The 17,969-nt window shown below is 36.2% G+C and overlaps 1 protein-coding gene across 1 annotated transcript; it reads left to right on the top strand.

Moving 5' to 3' along the window:
* The first annotated feature begins 1,350 nt into the window (after positions 1-1,350).
* Positions 1,351-14,452, top strand: LOC306879448 (diacylglycerol kinase epsilon-like). Its single transcript, XM_079432400.1, has 11 exons — positions 1,351-2,244; positions 2,726-2,882; positions 3,938-4,057; positions 4,222-4,365; positions 4,638-4,795; positions 4,887-4,935; positions 5,115-5,228; positions 7,274-7,345; positions 8,977-9,104; positions 9,297-9,408; positions 11,118-14,452. Exons 1-11 carry the CDS (start codon positions 1,811-1,813, stop codon positions 11,337-11,339), a joined length of 1,710 nt encoding a protein of 569 aa, XP_079288526.1. The 5' UTR covers positions 1,351-1,810; the 3' UTR covers positions 11,340-14,452.
* Positions 14,453-17,969: the final 3,517 nt, after the last annotated feature.

Raw genomic sequence — 17,969 nt, forward strand, 5'->3', positions numbered from 1 at the left:
GATAATCACCATATTTAATCATATTTAATCACCAGGAGCTGCTGAAACAGTTCTACTCTGCCATCATTGAATTTGTCCTCTGCACGTCAATAACAGTCTGGTTCAGTTCAGCTACCAAATCTGACCTCAGAAGTCTACAGAGGGTAGTCCGGACTGCTGAGCGAATCATTGGTGCAACCCTCCCCAGTGTCCAAGAACTGTACTTATCCAGAGTGAGAAAAAGGGTTGGCAAAATCACTCTGGACCCCTCACATCCAGCACACTCCCCCTTTGAACTGTTGCCAGCTGGTCGACGCTACAGAGCTCTGAGCACCAGAACGACCAGGCACAGGAACAGTTTCTTCCCTCAGTCAATCCATCTCATGAACATTTGAACACTTAACAATAAACATGAAACACACAACACTATCATACATTTATTTATTCAACACACATATACTTATTACATTTCAAATTAGCACCTAACATAACTGTACATACTAAATTGTCTATTTTGTATATTGTGTTTGTGCTATTTTGCACATTGTCTATTTTGTATATTTGTATATATATATATATATATATATATATTTTTTTTTTTTTTTTTTTTTTTTTTTTTATCTGTGTCTTGTCTTGTCACTGTCATTCTGTCGCACTGTGGAGCTTCTCTCACCAAAACAAATTCCTTGTATCTCCGGCAATAAAGCTAATTCTGATTCTGATTTATAATGGAACCATCATCAAAATACCATATTTATTGCTACTACTGCAAAGCTATATTAAACCGAAGTCCTGACTCTCTGTGGTCATTAAAAATCCCAGTATGTCCTTCGAAAAAGAGTAGGGGTGTAACCGCGGCATCATGGCCTCCGAATCATCCACATACACTGATTGGATTCATCACTCTGTCTCCTCTCCACCAGTAAGCTGGTGTGTGGTGGGCGTTCTGGCGCAATATGGCTGCCGTCGCATCATCCAGGTTGATGCTGCACATTGGTGGTGGTTGAGGAGAGTCCCCCCTTCTATGTAAAGCGCTTAGAGTAGCCTACCCAGAAAAGCGCTATATAAATGTAACAAATTAAATTAAAAACTTGTAGGCTGTATTTCGTCGGGAGTAGGCCTAGTGAAAATCTCTAAACGTCAGACCTTGTTTTCAGTATTAATTTCCCACCTATAGTATTCTTAATGTAACATTTATTCTTTGTAACTCTTTCCTCTGTTTCATTATTATACCTCATTTATCATCTTTTCTTTCTTGCTCTAGGCTAAATGCTTAACTGTCATCCTGTGAAGCATAAAAATCGTGCAAATGTTACGGTTCTCATTTTTCTCACGTATCGTGTTCCTATTGGTCACTGAACATGTTCCGTCATAAGCCTACGTCATCATTTCCGTTTCCGTATATTGAACTAGATGAATCTTGTAAGGTTTTTATCGTTTTTTTGTTATTCCAGTGGTTTCAATGCACTTTTAAAATGCGTGGATAACAAAGATGAAGACGGCATCTTCCCCTTGAAAACAAAATGTAGCTAGAACATATACGTGAATGCATTTATCTGCCGTAAGTACGATTTGGCTTGCTGTACCAAGTGTTTGACAGCAAGGAGGTGTTTACGATGGCTGTGCTGTAACATCAGTGGGTCTCATTTGGTGCATTGACTGGAGATGCAATGATGTGCAGCTCGGATGGGGTTAGAATAGAAATAGAAGATCGTTTTGGGACGTTAAAACTTTCACACCTTGACTAATGACGATCGCAGGCAATCACTGATTATTTTCATCTGCTCTGGCTTTTGCATGACGAAATTTTAGTAAAATTAGAATTGTGACTATGGAGGAGAGTACGGAAGAGATGAGGGAAGAGTGGACCTTGCTCCTCTGGACCACGGTTGCTGTTCTGGTCCCAGTGCTCATCACACTGTGGTGCAGCTTCCAGCGTCCCAAACGCAAAGTTCAGCTGAAAGATCTGTTCCGAAAGAGCAAACACGGCTGGCACTACACAGACCTGTTCCACAAGCCCACCTACTGCTGCGTGTGCTCTCAGCCCATCCTGCAGGGGGCGTTCTGTGACTGCTGCGGCATATGTGCGGACGAGGAGTGCATACAGAGGGCAGATCGCATCCTCTCATGTAAGGAGATCATGACCCAGAGTCAGACAGATGGGAGGTTTTACCATCAGTGGGTCAGGGGAAATGTGCCCCTTGCCAGCTACTGTGCCGAGTGCAAGCAGCAATGCGGGACTCAACCTAAACTCTGCGACTACAGGTATTTAAAATAAACATGAGCTTTCTTTCTTTCTTGATTGATTGATTGATTGATTTTTGTTGAGGTTGCGGCACTTTAAAATACATCACTGACTGTTGAACAAACAAAGCAAACCAGAAGCCTGTCCTTTTCTCTTGTGTTTAATCTTTCTAAAGCATGGTTTGATTAAAGAGTCAGTAATCCCTGTAGTCCAGCTAATATGACCAGGTCCTTCTACCTCAATCCTCAGTGTCAAAGGTAGTGCTAAACTGGTGCCAGATCCGCTTTTGCGGAGGCTAAAGCCAAAAGAAGTACTAATTTAAAATAATTTTTAATATATTTGTGCCATTTTTTTATGGTTTATTAAGAATATATTATGTGTAACATAAGAAATCTTACTGTGAGTTTTACTACAGAGGGTTTGCAGTCAGTACAGCTACCAAGCTACCAGTTCTAAGTGCCCTCACTCACATTTTTTGTTTTTATTTTGAAATATATATAGGTGTGTATGGTGTCAGACCACAGTGCATGATGACTGCCTTTCTAGTCTGAATGATGATTTGTGTGATCTTGGAGAGTTCCGCTCTGTTATCATACCTCCGAATTACCTCTATCAAGTCAACAAACTCCGCCGAAGACACCCCGATGAGTACAGCAAGGTGAGGATCCATCCACAGACACAAACATCTGTAAAATAATTGACAACAGAGACAATTTTTTTTTCTTTTAAGCAGGACACAGAGGTTATTGGTCCAAAAACAGCTTTTGTTAAAACCAAGCTGCCAAAATTACTAGTTTTCTACTTTTTTTGCGTTAAAGGAGATGTGCCTGTTTTAAACCAGAGGTACAAAAACAGGGAATAAAATGCCTGTTTATTTCTACTAATTTATTTCTATTAATTTTTTATAATAATCTCTAGTGCTAGTTTAAATGTAGTGTACATTTTTCCAACGTGTACAGCTAGCCAAAAATATGAGACCATTATGATATTTTTAGTAGAGAACATTAAGTATGAAACATTAAGTATCTCCCATTTTACATACTTTTGCACTATTCTTCTCCATTGAGTAGTGTAAGTTCCTGCCTCATGTACATGTTCATTGTGATTGTTTTTTACGTATATGATATACAGTAGTAGTAAACTGTTGAGAATAATTGACAGAACTTTAAAGGAGAATTCATTTTGTGTAGTTTTTCTTTTTCAAATGTAATTTTGGCATTTATAAATGTCATTTTTATTGTTGACAAACACATATTAATCAAACCAGAACATTTATAGGTATACAAAACGATTAACCACTAATAAAAATGCAATGTAATTAATGACAGTCAGATGTATAGCTTTTATATGTAAAAGTGTTTTAGACTGACATCTTTGACTTTTTCAGCATCTTGTGTATGAAAAAATGCAACTTGCATCTTGAGTGACTGCATTATTTCCATTCTTTAATGCAGTATTTGTGTTTTTAAATAAAAAAGTGACAAAGGCTTTTATTTGAAATTAGCAGTATTTATAGATTAAACAAATATATTAATTAAAAGATGAATAAACATTTGAAAAAAACATAGCTGTGAGTAAATTACAAATGAAAGAGTTTTGAAATGTTGCAAAATGTGCAAAATAGATCAATGCTTGCACAGTCGACTAAATGAACATAATGAAAATAACCTGACCAAGTGTTTAATAGTAATTATTTTATTTTTTTGCATGCAGCTTGCTGCAGTCTGTGGGAGTGGCTGGACTCCAGTTCTGATCTTGGCAAACACAAGAAGTGGTAACAACATGGGGGAAGTTTTGCTGGGAGAATTTCGTACCCTCCTGAACCCCGTGCAGGTGTCGTTTGGCTCTGTGCTCACATTCACATAATCAGCCAGTCTCTCTCTGTTTCCATGCACTCTTGGCTCTTTTTCTTTTGTTTGAAAGATAGATCACATTCTTCCTACTATTTAATGGTTAAAACAAGAAGTTTAGTTATTTTATTTTTTTCTTTCTTCCAGGTGTTTGATCTCTCTGAGCTGCCTCCCTCTAAAGCCCTGCAGCTGTGTACTCTTCTGCCCCCAGGCAGCGTGCGTGTTTTGGTGTGCGGGGGAGATGGCACAGTAGGCTGGGTTCTGGATGCCATTGATACCATGAAGCTGAAGGTGAGAGCTGTAGCTGAATAGTTGAGTGGACTTGAAAGTGTAATAAATTATATTAAAGTCAGTTGTTGTGGATGTAAACCAAGCTTTTTTCCCCCCTTGTGTTTTAGCGCTGTGCCATATAATGACTGTACATGTACAGTATGTGACCTTGCTAGTTGGATCTGTAATGTCATTATGTGATGCTAATATTCACATTTGTGGTGTTATTTCAATAAAAATGTTTTGGGTTATTAAAATATTGTCTGTGTTTTTCTCTCTCTCATTCTGTAAAGTGTCAGGATCAGTTTATCCCTCTTGTGACTATCCTGCCGTTGGGCACAGGCAATGATTTATCAAACTCTTTAGGATTGGGAGCAGGATATGCTGGAGAGATTCCAGTAGAACAGGTGCTCAGGAATGTTCTAGAGGCTGAGGTAGTCAAAATGGACAGGTAAGACCCTGGCTAAGCTGTAAAGTCTTGAATTATGAAGAATGGCTTTTGTTATTCGATTTATTTTGTATTTCTGCTGTTAATGTGTTAGGTGGAAAGTTCAAGTTGTCTCCAAAGGAAACTATTTTCGTAAGCCAAAGGTCAGTACATACAATATATGATCAACCAGCAGGAAGATGTGCCCCAGAATGCAAATGAAATTATTTGTATACTAAGCAAATTTTTAACATGACCAATTTATTATAAAAAAAATCCTATGAAACAGTATTTGTTAAATCAATCATGGCACGTTTAATTCATGAAGTTGTTTTCTTGCCAGGTGTTGTCCATGAATAATTATTTCTCAGTGGGTCCTGATGCTCTCATGGCACTGAACTTCCATGCGCACAGAGAGAAAACGCCCTCCTTTTTCTCCAGCCGAATCATCAATAAGGTCTTAGGCGTTTCATGTCCATCTTTTCACTTTTTATTTCAGGGGATTAAATTGAAAAAGCATTTAACATTGTTTCTATGCAGCAAGAATGTTCATTGCGGAATAAACTGCATATTTCAATGTAAAAACAAAGAAATGATCAGTCTATAATTTTAATGGGAGGTTTATTTTAACAGTGAGAGACAGAATAACAACAAAGAAATCCAGAAAAACGCATTTAAAAAAAGTTATAAATAGATTTGCATTTTAATGAGTCAAATAAGTATTTGACCCCTTCGTAAAACATGACTTAGTGTCAATAAAGAAATGCCTTTAACTGAAAATTGAGTGTTTAATCTTGTAATTTTACATTATTGACTCTATTTTCCTATTTTGATATTGGAAAGTTGCTTTGACACAATCTGTTTTGTTAAAAGCGCTATATAAATAAAGGTGACTTGACTTGATTTAGTACTTGGTGGCAAAACCCTTGTTTGGCGATCACAGAGGTTAGACGTTTCTTGTAGTTGGCCACCAGGTTTGCACACATCTCCTCTCCAAGTCATTAAAGTTTCGAGGCTGACGTTTGGCAACTGGAACCTTCAGCTCCCTCCACAGATTTTCTATGGGATTAAGGTCTGGAGACTGGCTAGGCAACTCCAGGACCTTAATGTGCTTCTTCCTGAGCCACTATTTTGTTGCCTTGGCCGTGTGTTTTGGGTCATTGTCATGCTGGAATACCCATCCACGACCTATTTTCAATGCCCTGGTGGCTTCAATGCCATGGCCCTGACGGTACATGTCCATCGTCCCTTTGATGCGGTGCAGTTGTCCTGTCCCCTTAGCAGAAAAACACCCCCAAAGCATAATATTTCCACCTCCATGTTTGAAGGTGGGGATGGTGTTCTCCTCCTCCAAACACGGCGAGTTGAGTTGATGCCAAAGAGCTCAATTTTGGTCTCCTCTGACCACAACGCTTTCACCCAGTTCTCCACTGAATCATTCAGATGTTCATTGGCAAACTTCAGATGGGCCTGTACTTGTGCTTTCTTGAGAAGGGGGACCTTGCGGGCGCTGCAGGATTTCAGTCCTTCATGGCGTAGTGTGTTACCAATTTTTTTCTTGGTGACTATGGTCCCATCTGCCTTGAGATCATTGACAAGATCCTCCCGTGTAGTTCTGGGCTTATTCCTCACCGTTCTCATGATCATTTAAACTCCACGAGGTGAGGTCTTGCATTGACCCCCAGTCCGAGGGAGACTCACAGTTATTTTGTGTTTCTTCCATTTGCAAATAATCGCACCAACTGTTGTCACCTTCTCACCAAGCTGCTTGACGATGGTCTTGTAGTCCATTCCAGCCTTGTGTTGGTCTACAATCTTGTCCCTGACATCATTGGACAGCTCTTTGGTCTTTGGCATGGTGGAGAGTTTGGATTCTGATTGATTACAGGTAACAAACTGAGATTAGGAGCACTCCCTTTAAGAGTGCTCCTAATCTCAGCTCGTTACCTGTATAAAAGACACCTGGGAGCCAGGAATCTTGCTGATTGATTAGGGGATCAAATACTTATTTCACTCATTAAAATGGAAATCAGTTTATAACTTTTTGTTGTTGTTATTCTGTCTCTCACTGTTCAAATTAACCTACCATTAAAATTATACACCGATCATTTCTTTGTCAGTGGGCAAATGTACAAAATCAGGAGGGGATCAAATAATGTTTTTTCCCCACTGCAAATGTACACCTTTTTAATTACATCTTTAACTAATTTCTTTAGATACATCTATAATCTGTTGACCTTACCCCTGCCCATTAACCAACCCTTAAACTTAACCATACCATACTAAACCTGCCCCTAGCTATGTCTCACCTCAGTAGCAGCTAAAGTGTTTTGCAATAAAACACGTTCACTGTACCTATAAAAACTTATTCATCTACTACTAGTAGGACCATTGGACAACTTTTCCTGTTTAAACACACTGCTTGGTTCCCCCTTTTCATTAAAAACAGAAGTGTTTTGTAAAATCATGGCTAATAGTGCTGACAATTGTCTTTTCTCACAGGCAGTGTACTTCCTCTATGGTACCAAAGATTGTTTAGTGCAAGAATGTAAAGATCTGGATAAGAGGATTGAGGTAAACATGTTACTTTGCTTACTGAGACAAGTGATTCAAGGGCAAAGTGTTTTCTAACTGTTTCCTTTGTTGTTGTTGGCGTCATATGACTAGCGTGTTCTCTGGAAGCCTTAGCCTTGACATGAACTTCCTGCTTCATTGCTGTGGTGTCTCAGTTATGATATTATGATGAAATACTAAAGCCTGGAATACACTACATGACTTTTAAAATCGCAAAACAAATTTTAAAACGCAGTCATGGAGGAAAACTGGCCATCAGACACTAAATGCCTGAGGATCAATGGATAGAATCGTAGTCTGAAGCTAAACACTCGGAGTCAGTGATCATCATGCACATCATGTGATTTTTCAATTAAATCTGTGAACTCAAATTTGCGGACTGGCTCTGACTTTCGACAACTAGCATCAACTTGTTTGGACTGTAAATCAGGGGAAAATCGGGGCATAAATTGTGTAGTGTATTCTAGCCTTAAGAATCTATTGCTGTATCTCAATTCACATACTATCCATCCTAAATAGTATTCAAAATTAGAATTAATGGTCTACTATTTCTGGTGAAAATTTAAAGTCCAGATCCGTGCACACAGCTAATACTTCCCACAACCCATTGCGTGTTGGATGAGGATTAGATTAGAATTACAAAAGTGAATTAAAAGTGTTAAATATCTACAGACATGGGGGATATGTGAGGATATTTATTTAATGCTATCTGCGTTATATTCCATCTGCAACAACATTGAGATTTTTTTATACAGATACATTTAGTCATTCATTTTTAAGTGCAGTATTATGCAAACACATTAGGAGAGCTGAAAGATCATTTCTCTCCAATACCATAGGAAATTAAATTAAACGAAATGTGGGTGATGTTAACTGTGAGAAGATGATTGACACGGCAGTTTAAATGATGACAGGATGCACATAACTAAGCAACAGAGCACTCCATTAAATACATAATTATGATGAGGATGTCCCAAAGCTTGCCTATTGTTCTGCTACACACTCAAAAGTATGTACTTTTTCTTAAAAAAAAAAAAAAAAAAAGAGTACATACTTTCAGGGCATAGTATAAGGAGGCGAATAGGAACACAGCATATTTCTAACAAACTGCTTCAAGCAATAGCTTTGTATGGTTACTGATTCCTGGTGCTTTTGTGAGAACAGTTTTTTCGTTCTTAAAAGCTGCACTGTAATTTCTGAACTGCTAGCAGCACCAAATGGAATTGCAAAAATGATTACTTTTTCTAAACAGGTTTCCCAAATATTGCCTTATCTACCTACCATTGTTCATACAAACAGACCATGTTAGACCAAATGCCATGTGACAGAAGCTGACATCGGCAGACCCAACAATGTTGAAAGCCCTGCAGTGTTTCAATTTTTTGTGCATAAACCTGAAATAGGAGAGTATTTTAATGCAATGAAGCTTAACACAAAATGCCACCTGCATCAATGTGCTGCAACCGCTATGCCACAGCTCTGACCAAAAGTGTATTTTTAAGCATAAACTAGAGAAAAATCCTGATTAGATGTAACTATGAGTTTATAGTTTCTCTTTTCCGCCACACATATGGAAGATGCTGCATTATTAAAGTTTTAATGCTCGATAAAGCTTAATTGTGCTTCTTTAGCTGGAACTGGATGGAGAACAAGTGACTTTGCCCAGTCTGGAGGGGATTATAGTGTGCAATATCGGCTACTGGGGCGGTGGCTGTAGACTGTGGGAGGGAATGGGAGACGAACCCTATCCTCCAACACGGTGAGAATCCAAATACCACTCTGCTATATGCTTTATATACTCTACTATACTATACTCTAATATACAGTCTTGACCTTGTCAAGATTTGGTTGAAATTAAATAAAACTTCATGCCTATTGGCCTGGATCAGAGTAGAATGACCCTTGCAAATATTGCCTGTTTAATGAGTACTTTCTTTATGTCATTCTTTAGTGTTGATGATGGTTTATTAGAGGTGGTGGGAGTGTATGGCTCATTCCACTGTGCACAGATCCAGGTGAAACTGGCCAATCCTGTGAGGCTGGGACAGGCACATACAGTACGGGTAAGACATACAAATGTTTTTTATTCATACAGCTTAAATGGTGCTTAATTGTGTGTCATGGTTCAGCTCCATGGCGTGTGTCTATAGCAACTATGTTTGATCTGTTTTTCAGTACACAGTCAATATAATCATATATATATATATATATATGTCAATTTAATAAACTTGTGACGTCTATTCACAGTAAAAGTGCCAAAACCACAATATTTAATAAATATGTAATAACTACAAAGCATCCAATGTGTAAACAATATGATTTACGCACAAAATCCAGCAGAAACTTTTGCACAATCTGTATATTTTTAAATTTTCTAGACAGATGCTGCTTATTTGCATAGTTTTGTTCACTCTTGGATGCTCAGTGTTTTTCACAAGCCAGCACGTGAGCTTCCATAGAAATGAATTGAAAACGCCAGACAAACTAAACTAAACTATGCCTATCATCTTGCAATGACGTCTCTTCCCTTTTGACGTCAGGTCTGGGCAATAATGTTGTCCAATAGCCAGTCAAGTCTCAATGCTGTTCTTTCAGCAACCTGTCACTTACATGAAGTGACTGCAGTAATTAGCAAGCAACAGAAAACTGACCAATCGATTTCTGAAAGACAAATTCAAGTCCCTCCCTTTATTTCTCTTATTCAAGAAGCAAGTTCACTTGGATCACAATTGGCAAAAGACAATTACCTGCCCAACTCAGCTGAGTCCTTAGCCATCTTCAAGAATCGACTAAAAACACATCTCTTCCATCTTTATTTGACCCTTTAACTTTAGCACACTCTATTCTAATTCTATTCTTTAAAAAAATAAAAATAAATAACTTGCCCCTTTTAGACTTGCACTCTATTAATATACTAATTGCTTGTTTTCTTAAAAAACAAACACTAGCTTCTCTATTCTTTTTGGATTCTATCTATTTGTTTTCTTTTTATATATTATACAATTAAAAAAAAAACGTGGCTATGCGTACTGCATTAGGTTAACTGAGACTTGTCATAGCACTTGCATATCATTGCTCTTTTGTTGATTTTGATCATTTCCATTGTCCTCATTTGAATAAAAGCGTCTTCTAAATGACTAAATGTAATGTAATCTAATGCCTGTGCAGACCTCTCTGCTGAATAATAGCAATCCACAAATCGGTGTTGGCGATATACATTTACATTTAGTCATTTTGCAGATGCGTTTATACAAAGTGACTTACAATGGGGATATTAGATGAGAACAAATCTTGAACTGAATTGAGCTGGATGATGACTCATTTGTTTTCTGTAGAGCTGCTTTATAGCCTTAATTTTTCATGATTGATGAATTTTGCAACATGTTCTGTTATTGAACAGGATTGAATCAACATTGAACTGACTTGAGCTGAATAATGACACCTATGACAATAATGACACAATAATGATTTATTACCTTCTTTAAAGCTGCCTTTGATTTGATTTCAATTCAAAATTTGATAAATGTTACAATATAAACATTCTTATTGAACTGGAACCAACACTAAACTGAACTGAGCTGATTAATGACTATTTTGTTTATGTCTACTTTAAAGCAGAATTAGATATTTTTCACGTTTGAAGACGTTTGCATCACCGATTCTGTTATTTTCCTATTTAATACTGCAAAGCTGCTTTGAAATGATATGTATTGCATAATGCACTATATGAGTAAAGGTGACTCTTTATCCTTTGCTTTTTTTTTTGTGGTAGCTGGTGTTGAAGAGTTCTCGGATGCCAATGCAGGTGGATGGAGAGCCGTGGGCGCAAGGTCCATGCACCATCACCATTACCCATAAGACCCAGGCCCTCATGCTGTACCACAGCGCAGAACACACAGATGATGATGACTCCAGCGCCTCGGAGGCTGAAGAACCCTCAGCCGATCATATTGACACAGCAAGCAACACACAGGAAACTGTGACAGTGTCTTAGTAAGGCTGTAATCATTCTGTCTGTGCTATTTCCTCCTCAGAAAGTAGCACAGCATGAAAGGAACCTGATGTCATAAATGTCTGATGTCATAAATGTAAATGTACATAATGTGCATGTGCTGCTCTAGTAATAACATCTGCAGTGGTTATTTCTGAGAGTTAAAAAGCCCCTTTCTCTCTCAAGCACAGCTCCTGCAGTTCTCAAACTGGCCACAAGATGTCTATCTCTGTTGAAACAGGTTTCTACATTTGTGTGCATACAGTACTTTTTTTTCTTTCTCCCAGGGAGTGTTACCCAGAAGCTCTAAGAAGTGGCTCAGGTTTTAGATATTTAGTCCACAATTAAATCATATTTGGCTGTAAGCAGAGCTCAGGCAATCATAAAAAAGAAAATTCAGTCCAGTGGAGAATGCTACAAACAAAGCTGCTTGGACACAAATGTTTTGCACTGATCTTGAGTGCCATAGGTCTATGAAAATACAACTCGCTGCAGAAATCTTGTATTTGAGTTGTATATGTAAATTAAGCTGTGCAATAATTTTGTTTAGGTCCTTATGTTTTGTTTCTCCTTTTGTGAAACACCTTTGTACTGCTTGAATCTAGAGTAGATTGTGAATGGACGTGCCATCGATATCTTATTATTTTGCAACTATTCCACGTGTATTATTGGTTTAGTTTATGAAATGGCAGTAAAATATTTCAGAGCACTGGATTAAGATAACGTTATTAGGGCCCAAGCCAGTAAGGCGCAGGGCCCTCTTGTTTTCCAAAGGATTATTTTATTTATTTATTAATTTTTTTATTTAAACTTTTTTGGGCCTTAACGTGCCCAAAAACTCTTGAAAATTGGCACACATGCTGGAATCCACGACCATTAGGACGCCACTGAGGCTGGGACCCGGGCGTGGCACAGGGGCTCTACAGCGCCCCCTGGAAAACTCAGAAAACTTGATGTATAGCTCACACATACTTGCACGTATTCATATGAAACTTGGTACACATATAGAACTCAATGAACCGAACAACTTTCAGACTGCATGTCATAGGCTCATTCAGGGCTGTTTAAAAAGCGCATGCTCTGGAATTTGATATACTCCTCCGAGTTTGGTGGCAATCATTTGGAAATCCCCAGTGAACATGATTTCAAGACATTGGGGATGCTAAATTGCGAAGAGATTTTTGATATCTCGAACGGTTTGCCCGTGGCGAGGCAATGAAGTTATGGCGAAAAATGATAAACAGGAAATGCCTAGTAACAGCGACATACATTGTCTGATTTTAATCAAACGTCAGTGGTTTGTTCGTTGTATGATGCCGATCGCATAGATGTGACTATTAGGAGTCAAAGTTATAGCGCCACCAACTGGCTGCAGGAAGTGTGTCGTTTTCAAAATGCTTTGAATTCAGCATCTTATTTTTACTTGATTTGCTTCAAACTTCACCAGAATAATGTCAAAACACGGCCGATGTAAAACTGTGAAGGGAATATTGATATCTAAAATTTTATTGCCATGGCAACTTGTCAAATTTGAAAATTCTTTTCTGGTGATTTTGAGGCAGATAACATGTTTAGAATGTCATGAAACTCAACACACATATCAGTATTAATGATAGTTAGACACTGGAAAAAGCTCATAAACGGGCGTGGAAGAGGCACTCTATAGCGCCACCTTTTGTCAAAAATGGGGGGGTTAGTTTTACCTACAGACACCAAACTCGGTACATATATTGATCTAATCAAGCCGGACAACTTTCTAATTTACAGTCATTAGCTACGACCAACAGGAAGTCAGCTATTTTTATTTTAATGGCAATTTCAGGCTGCAAATAAATTCATACTCATCCAAGCAGAAACAAGTAATTCACACTAGTGTTGTCAAAAATATCGATATTTCGATAAATATCGATACTGAAATATCTGAACGGTACCAATATTAATTTCCCGAAGTATCGATACACCGATACTAGCCGAGCTGTCACTTTAATTTCTCTCCAAAGGCGTGTGGACAAGCACCACACGTGACCGCACTCGTCTCCTTCGCTCTGGTTAAATAGCAAAAGTGAAGTGAATAGAAAGATGACTGCTCTGGATGTTACAACACAACAGGAGCGCTATCTGTAGGGATCTATGATCTCCGCGATGCAGAGAACGCGCACGGAATCCAGTCATAAAAACGGAATTTTCAGTTTAACGCGGAATGTCACGGAATTTGTCAAAGTTTGGATTAATTAATCAAAAGTAGGTCATTACACTTAAATCAAATCGCGATATGGACTAGTATCTGTAAATATTAAGCTGCAAAAGTGGATTTAAATATGAATCCTGCATGTTCTGCGCGTCTCTGTGTGAATGTGCTGCACGTGCGGTTGTGTTTACTAATGTGGCGCTCGCGGTGATTTCAGCGTCTGCCGTCTCAATGAGGACATAAATACATCAACAATATCTCCAGAACTGATCTGAAAGGCACTTTACGAGCATTTTACCATTTAATTTGAGTAAAACTAGCGTCATATCATACACACACAGAACTTTAGAGGTATTCACGGCAACCCGTCAAAATAAAAGTTCGGTTTAACCTATTAAAGACCGTGTGCCAGAAATAGACTATATTACTATTATTTAGTAGAATGTACATAATACTACTACTTACTACTACTGTTAATTTTTTTAAAAGAAATAATCACAAAATATTTTAATTTTAATAGTAAATCCCCTTCATTTGCCAAAAATGTAAATGTTTAATTTTCATTAATTCAAATATAAATTCATTAAAATTGTTTTATGCCTTCATCTGATATCCAGTAAAATTTAAATACACAACACAGAATTTCTGAGGGGGAAAACATTTCATAAGGCTACTGTAAGAATAAATAAAAATAGTTTGTATGCATTCAAATAATAGACATGCTAAAACACAGAATTTGGTAACAATAAAACATAAGGTGAGAAAAAAACAAAACATTTCATACGGCCCAAACGTGTCATTTTTGTTACACTTTTAATAAATTAAATGTTAAATTGTATAATTTTCATGATTTTAATGAATTAGACATGCTTTTAGATTAATATCATTTAATTTGACCATTTAAAAAAAAAAAAGTCCAGAAAAATTCAAACGGAAAAAAACGGAATCCAGAAAAATTAAAATGGAAAAAATTGAATGTAGAAAAAAATAAAACGGAATTTGTGGAAAAATAAAACTGATTTCATAGGGCCCTATATCTGGAAATATCAAATGAGAATATCAACAAATAGAACTTTGGATTTTAATTAGTACATGTATTAGTAAACGTTAGTTTCAATTAACATTTCATTAACATTAACTAAGATTAATAAATAAATCAACAAATGCAGTACCTCAAGACATTTTTTTGTTCTTGTAAAATATACCGCATGTTCTCGACTTGTTACATTTATCTTTAAATTAAAAAAATTACCCCCTTAATATTGTGGCAGTTTTTTTCTCCGTGGTATCGAAAATGGTATCGAGTATCGATATTTTTCAAGGTATCGTATCGAAGTTAGAAATTCCAGTATCGTGACAACACTAATTCACACCAAACCTTTTTCAACATGATGCCAAGGTACTGAAGATGCTAAATTGTGAATGGATTTAGGATATCTTGAACAGTGTTTTAATGGCAATTTATTAAAGTTACAGTAAAAAAAAAGAGAGCACAATTTTTTTTAATCTTTTAAGAGCAGCTTCCAAACACTTCATAAAAAATGACATACACAGAACAAGTCATTCTGAAGAAATGTGATTAATTCCATGAATTTACAATACACTATGGAGAGCAGAAAATTAAAAAACTTATCAGACATGTGATGTCTCTCTGCTTCTGTGTGTGGGGGGTGGGTGGGTGAGAGATAGAAAGAGAGAGAGAGAGAGAGAGGGTCTGTTTAAACTTTTGATGCTTTAATAGTGGTTTAAAAGTAACTAGGGCTGTCGCGATTCGTCGATTTTAGTCGACTAGTCGATTTTTAGAAATCGTCGACTTCATTTTGCTGGCGTCTACTAACCGGCAAAATACCGGAAGTGGCGCATTTCACGGACGAGAATCCATAGAACACATTATTAGACTATGTTCCAAGGCTGCATGATATATTAAACCCATTTAAAAATTATTAAGCATAATTGTGAATTCACAAAAGCTATGATTTAATTAAATAATTATATGCCATGCAGTTCTAACACAGTATAAACGCTTTAATTATTTACATGCGTGTAGGTTAAGCACGTGCATCTCACAGCGGCTCCGTTCACAGTAGTTCAGCAGGAACATTTACATGTGGAGCGACTCAAACTCCATCTCTACATGTTGTTGTGAGTTTTGGGTTTATTATAACGTTCATCTGGGAATGCAACGCGCGCCATTTAATCAGATTTGTGAGGTAAATCATTTATAAATCTACACAAACACAGGAGAATACATCGCGATTTCAAAATAAAAGCTCAAACCCTCACTCTGAGTTTACACAATGTCCACATATTCATGTAATTACGGTGGCTGTGGCAATTCTGTCCTAATGGCCAAATATTAAAGATTAAGTGTAAGTTTGAATTAAATGGTGCTTGGTCAATATTAAACAGTAATGTGTAAAAATAATCATCAGGCCGTCGGCGCCCCTGCAGGCCTTTGTTGTAATGCAATTAATCTACAGGGTGGGCCATTTATATGGATACACCGTAATAACATGGGAATGCTTGGTGATATTAAAGTCCGGTTTGTGGCACATTAGTATATGTGAGGGGGCAAACTCCTCAAGATGGGTGGTGACCATGGTGGCCATTTAGAAGTCGGCCATCTTGAATACAACTTTTGTTTTTTCAATAGGAAGAGGGCCATGTGACACATCAAACTTATTGGTAATGTCACAAGAAAAACAATGGTGTGCTTGGTTTCAACGTAACTTTATTCGTTCATGAGTTATTTACAAGTTTCTGACCACTTATAAAATGTGTTCAATGTGCTGCCCATTGTGTTGGATTTGCCACCCATCTTGAGGAGTTTGCCCCCTCACATATACTAATCTGCCACAAACAGGACTTCAATATCACCAACCATTCCCATGTTATTACGGTGTATCCATATAAATGGCCCACCCTGTACATTAGCACTATTGTTTATAATACATTATGTATTTTAACAGTTTTGTTCAGTAAAACCATATGATTTCTTGCTTTTGATACTTTATTTGTACTATTTATTATTGCATCATTGCTATTATATATGTATTTTAAGTCATTTGAAAAGCTATTGTTCACTTAAATCCATTTTTATTAATAAATAAAATATTATAATTATAGGGCCCTATGAAATCAGTTTTATTTCCGAATTCAGTTTTTAAAATTATATTAATCAAAAAACCTGTCTAATTAATTAAGTTTTACAGTTTTATCTGTACCAAATTCTGTTTTCCATTATTTTCTGGATTCCATTTTGTTCCATTCCATTTCATAATAAAAAGCTAATTATAAACTGATTATAAATAATTAATCTCCAATTAATTGATTTTATATATATAAAAATATAAATATAAAAATATTTTTTCAGAAATACTGCACATTTACATTTTTCACCTAAATAAATTCTGGTAAAATAATATTTCTGGTAAATGCTCTTTAAAAAGTGTTTTTTGATTATAATTATATTATTAGACTAGAACACGTGGATGTGTTGTCTTTCTTACACTATAATACTGAACTTTGATTTCAGTGATTTGGACTATGAGATGGACACTTGCTTCTTGCACTCTATGTTGCACTTCACTTTTGCTTTAAAAAAGGATTTCATAGAAATTTGGATTCCATTTGGTTTAATAAAATATTTTTAAGAATTTTTTTTTTTGCGGGAAATTAATAATATTAGTCGATAGATTAATCAAAATAAAAATAGTCGTTAGTGGCAGCCCTAAAAGTAACAGTAAAACAGAACAGCTGACAGATGCAGACTAAGTTGCAATGCAGGCAAAAATATTTCACGAATGCTTAGATTAATAAAGTCGTTAAAAAATGCTTATAAATCATTAAAGGTTTTGATAACACTTTATAACTAGGTCTCATTTGTTAACATTAGGGAATGCATTAATTAAAATGAACTAACAATGAAAAATATATTTTTTTACAGCATGTTAATTCTTCATTGATAGTATGAACTTACAATGAACTAACAAGGAACAAATATTTTTAATGTTAGAAAAATAGTCATGTTCAAAAGATAAAACTTTAAATTTTAATAAAACATTAACACATTTTGGAATTAATATTGATCAACATTAAATGGTATATAATTATTAATGATGTTAACTAACAATAGTTAAATAATGTTGTTTTTTTAACATTGGTTAATTCACAAATAACATTAAGTATTAACAATATATTTTTACTTTATTTGTGTTAGTAAAAATGATTAATGTTAGTTCATGGAAAAATAAATAATTAAAAATACTTATAAATCTTTAAAGCTTTGGTAACTATAATAATGTCTCATTTGTTGACATTAGTAAATGTATTAACTAACATGAACTACCAATGAAAAATATATTTTCACAGTATTATATATTATAAGTATTGTTCTTGTTAATTAATATAGTTAGTAATGTTAGTAATTGAAACTTTATTGAAAG

This window comes from Barbus barbus, assembly GCF_936440315.1.
Source record: "Barbus barbus genome assembly, chromosome: 13".
Classification (NCBI taxonomy): Eukaryota; Metazoa; Chordata; class Actinopteri; order Cypriniformes; family Cyprinidae; genus Barbus; species Barbus barbus.

Coding starts and splice junctions, on each gene's coding strand:
- LOC306879448 (XM_079432400.1), top strand. CDS start 1,811: ATGGAGGAGAGTACGGAAGAGATGAGGGAAGAGTGGACCTTGCTCCTC. Junction 2,245..2,725: donor CCTAAACTCTGCGACTACAG/GTATTTAAAATA, acceptor AAATATATATAG/GTGTGTATGGTGTCAGACCA. Junction 4,796..4,886: donor GAGGTAGTCAAAATGGACAG/GTAAGACCCTGG, acceptor TTAATGTGTTAG/GTGGAAAGTTCAAGTTGTCT.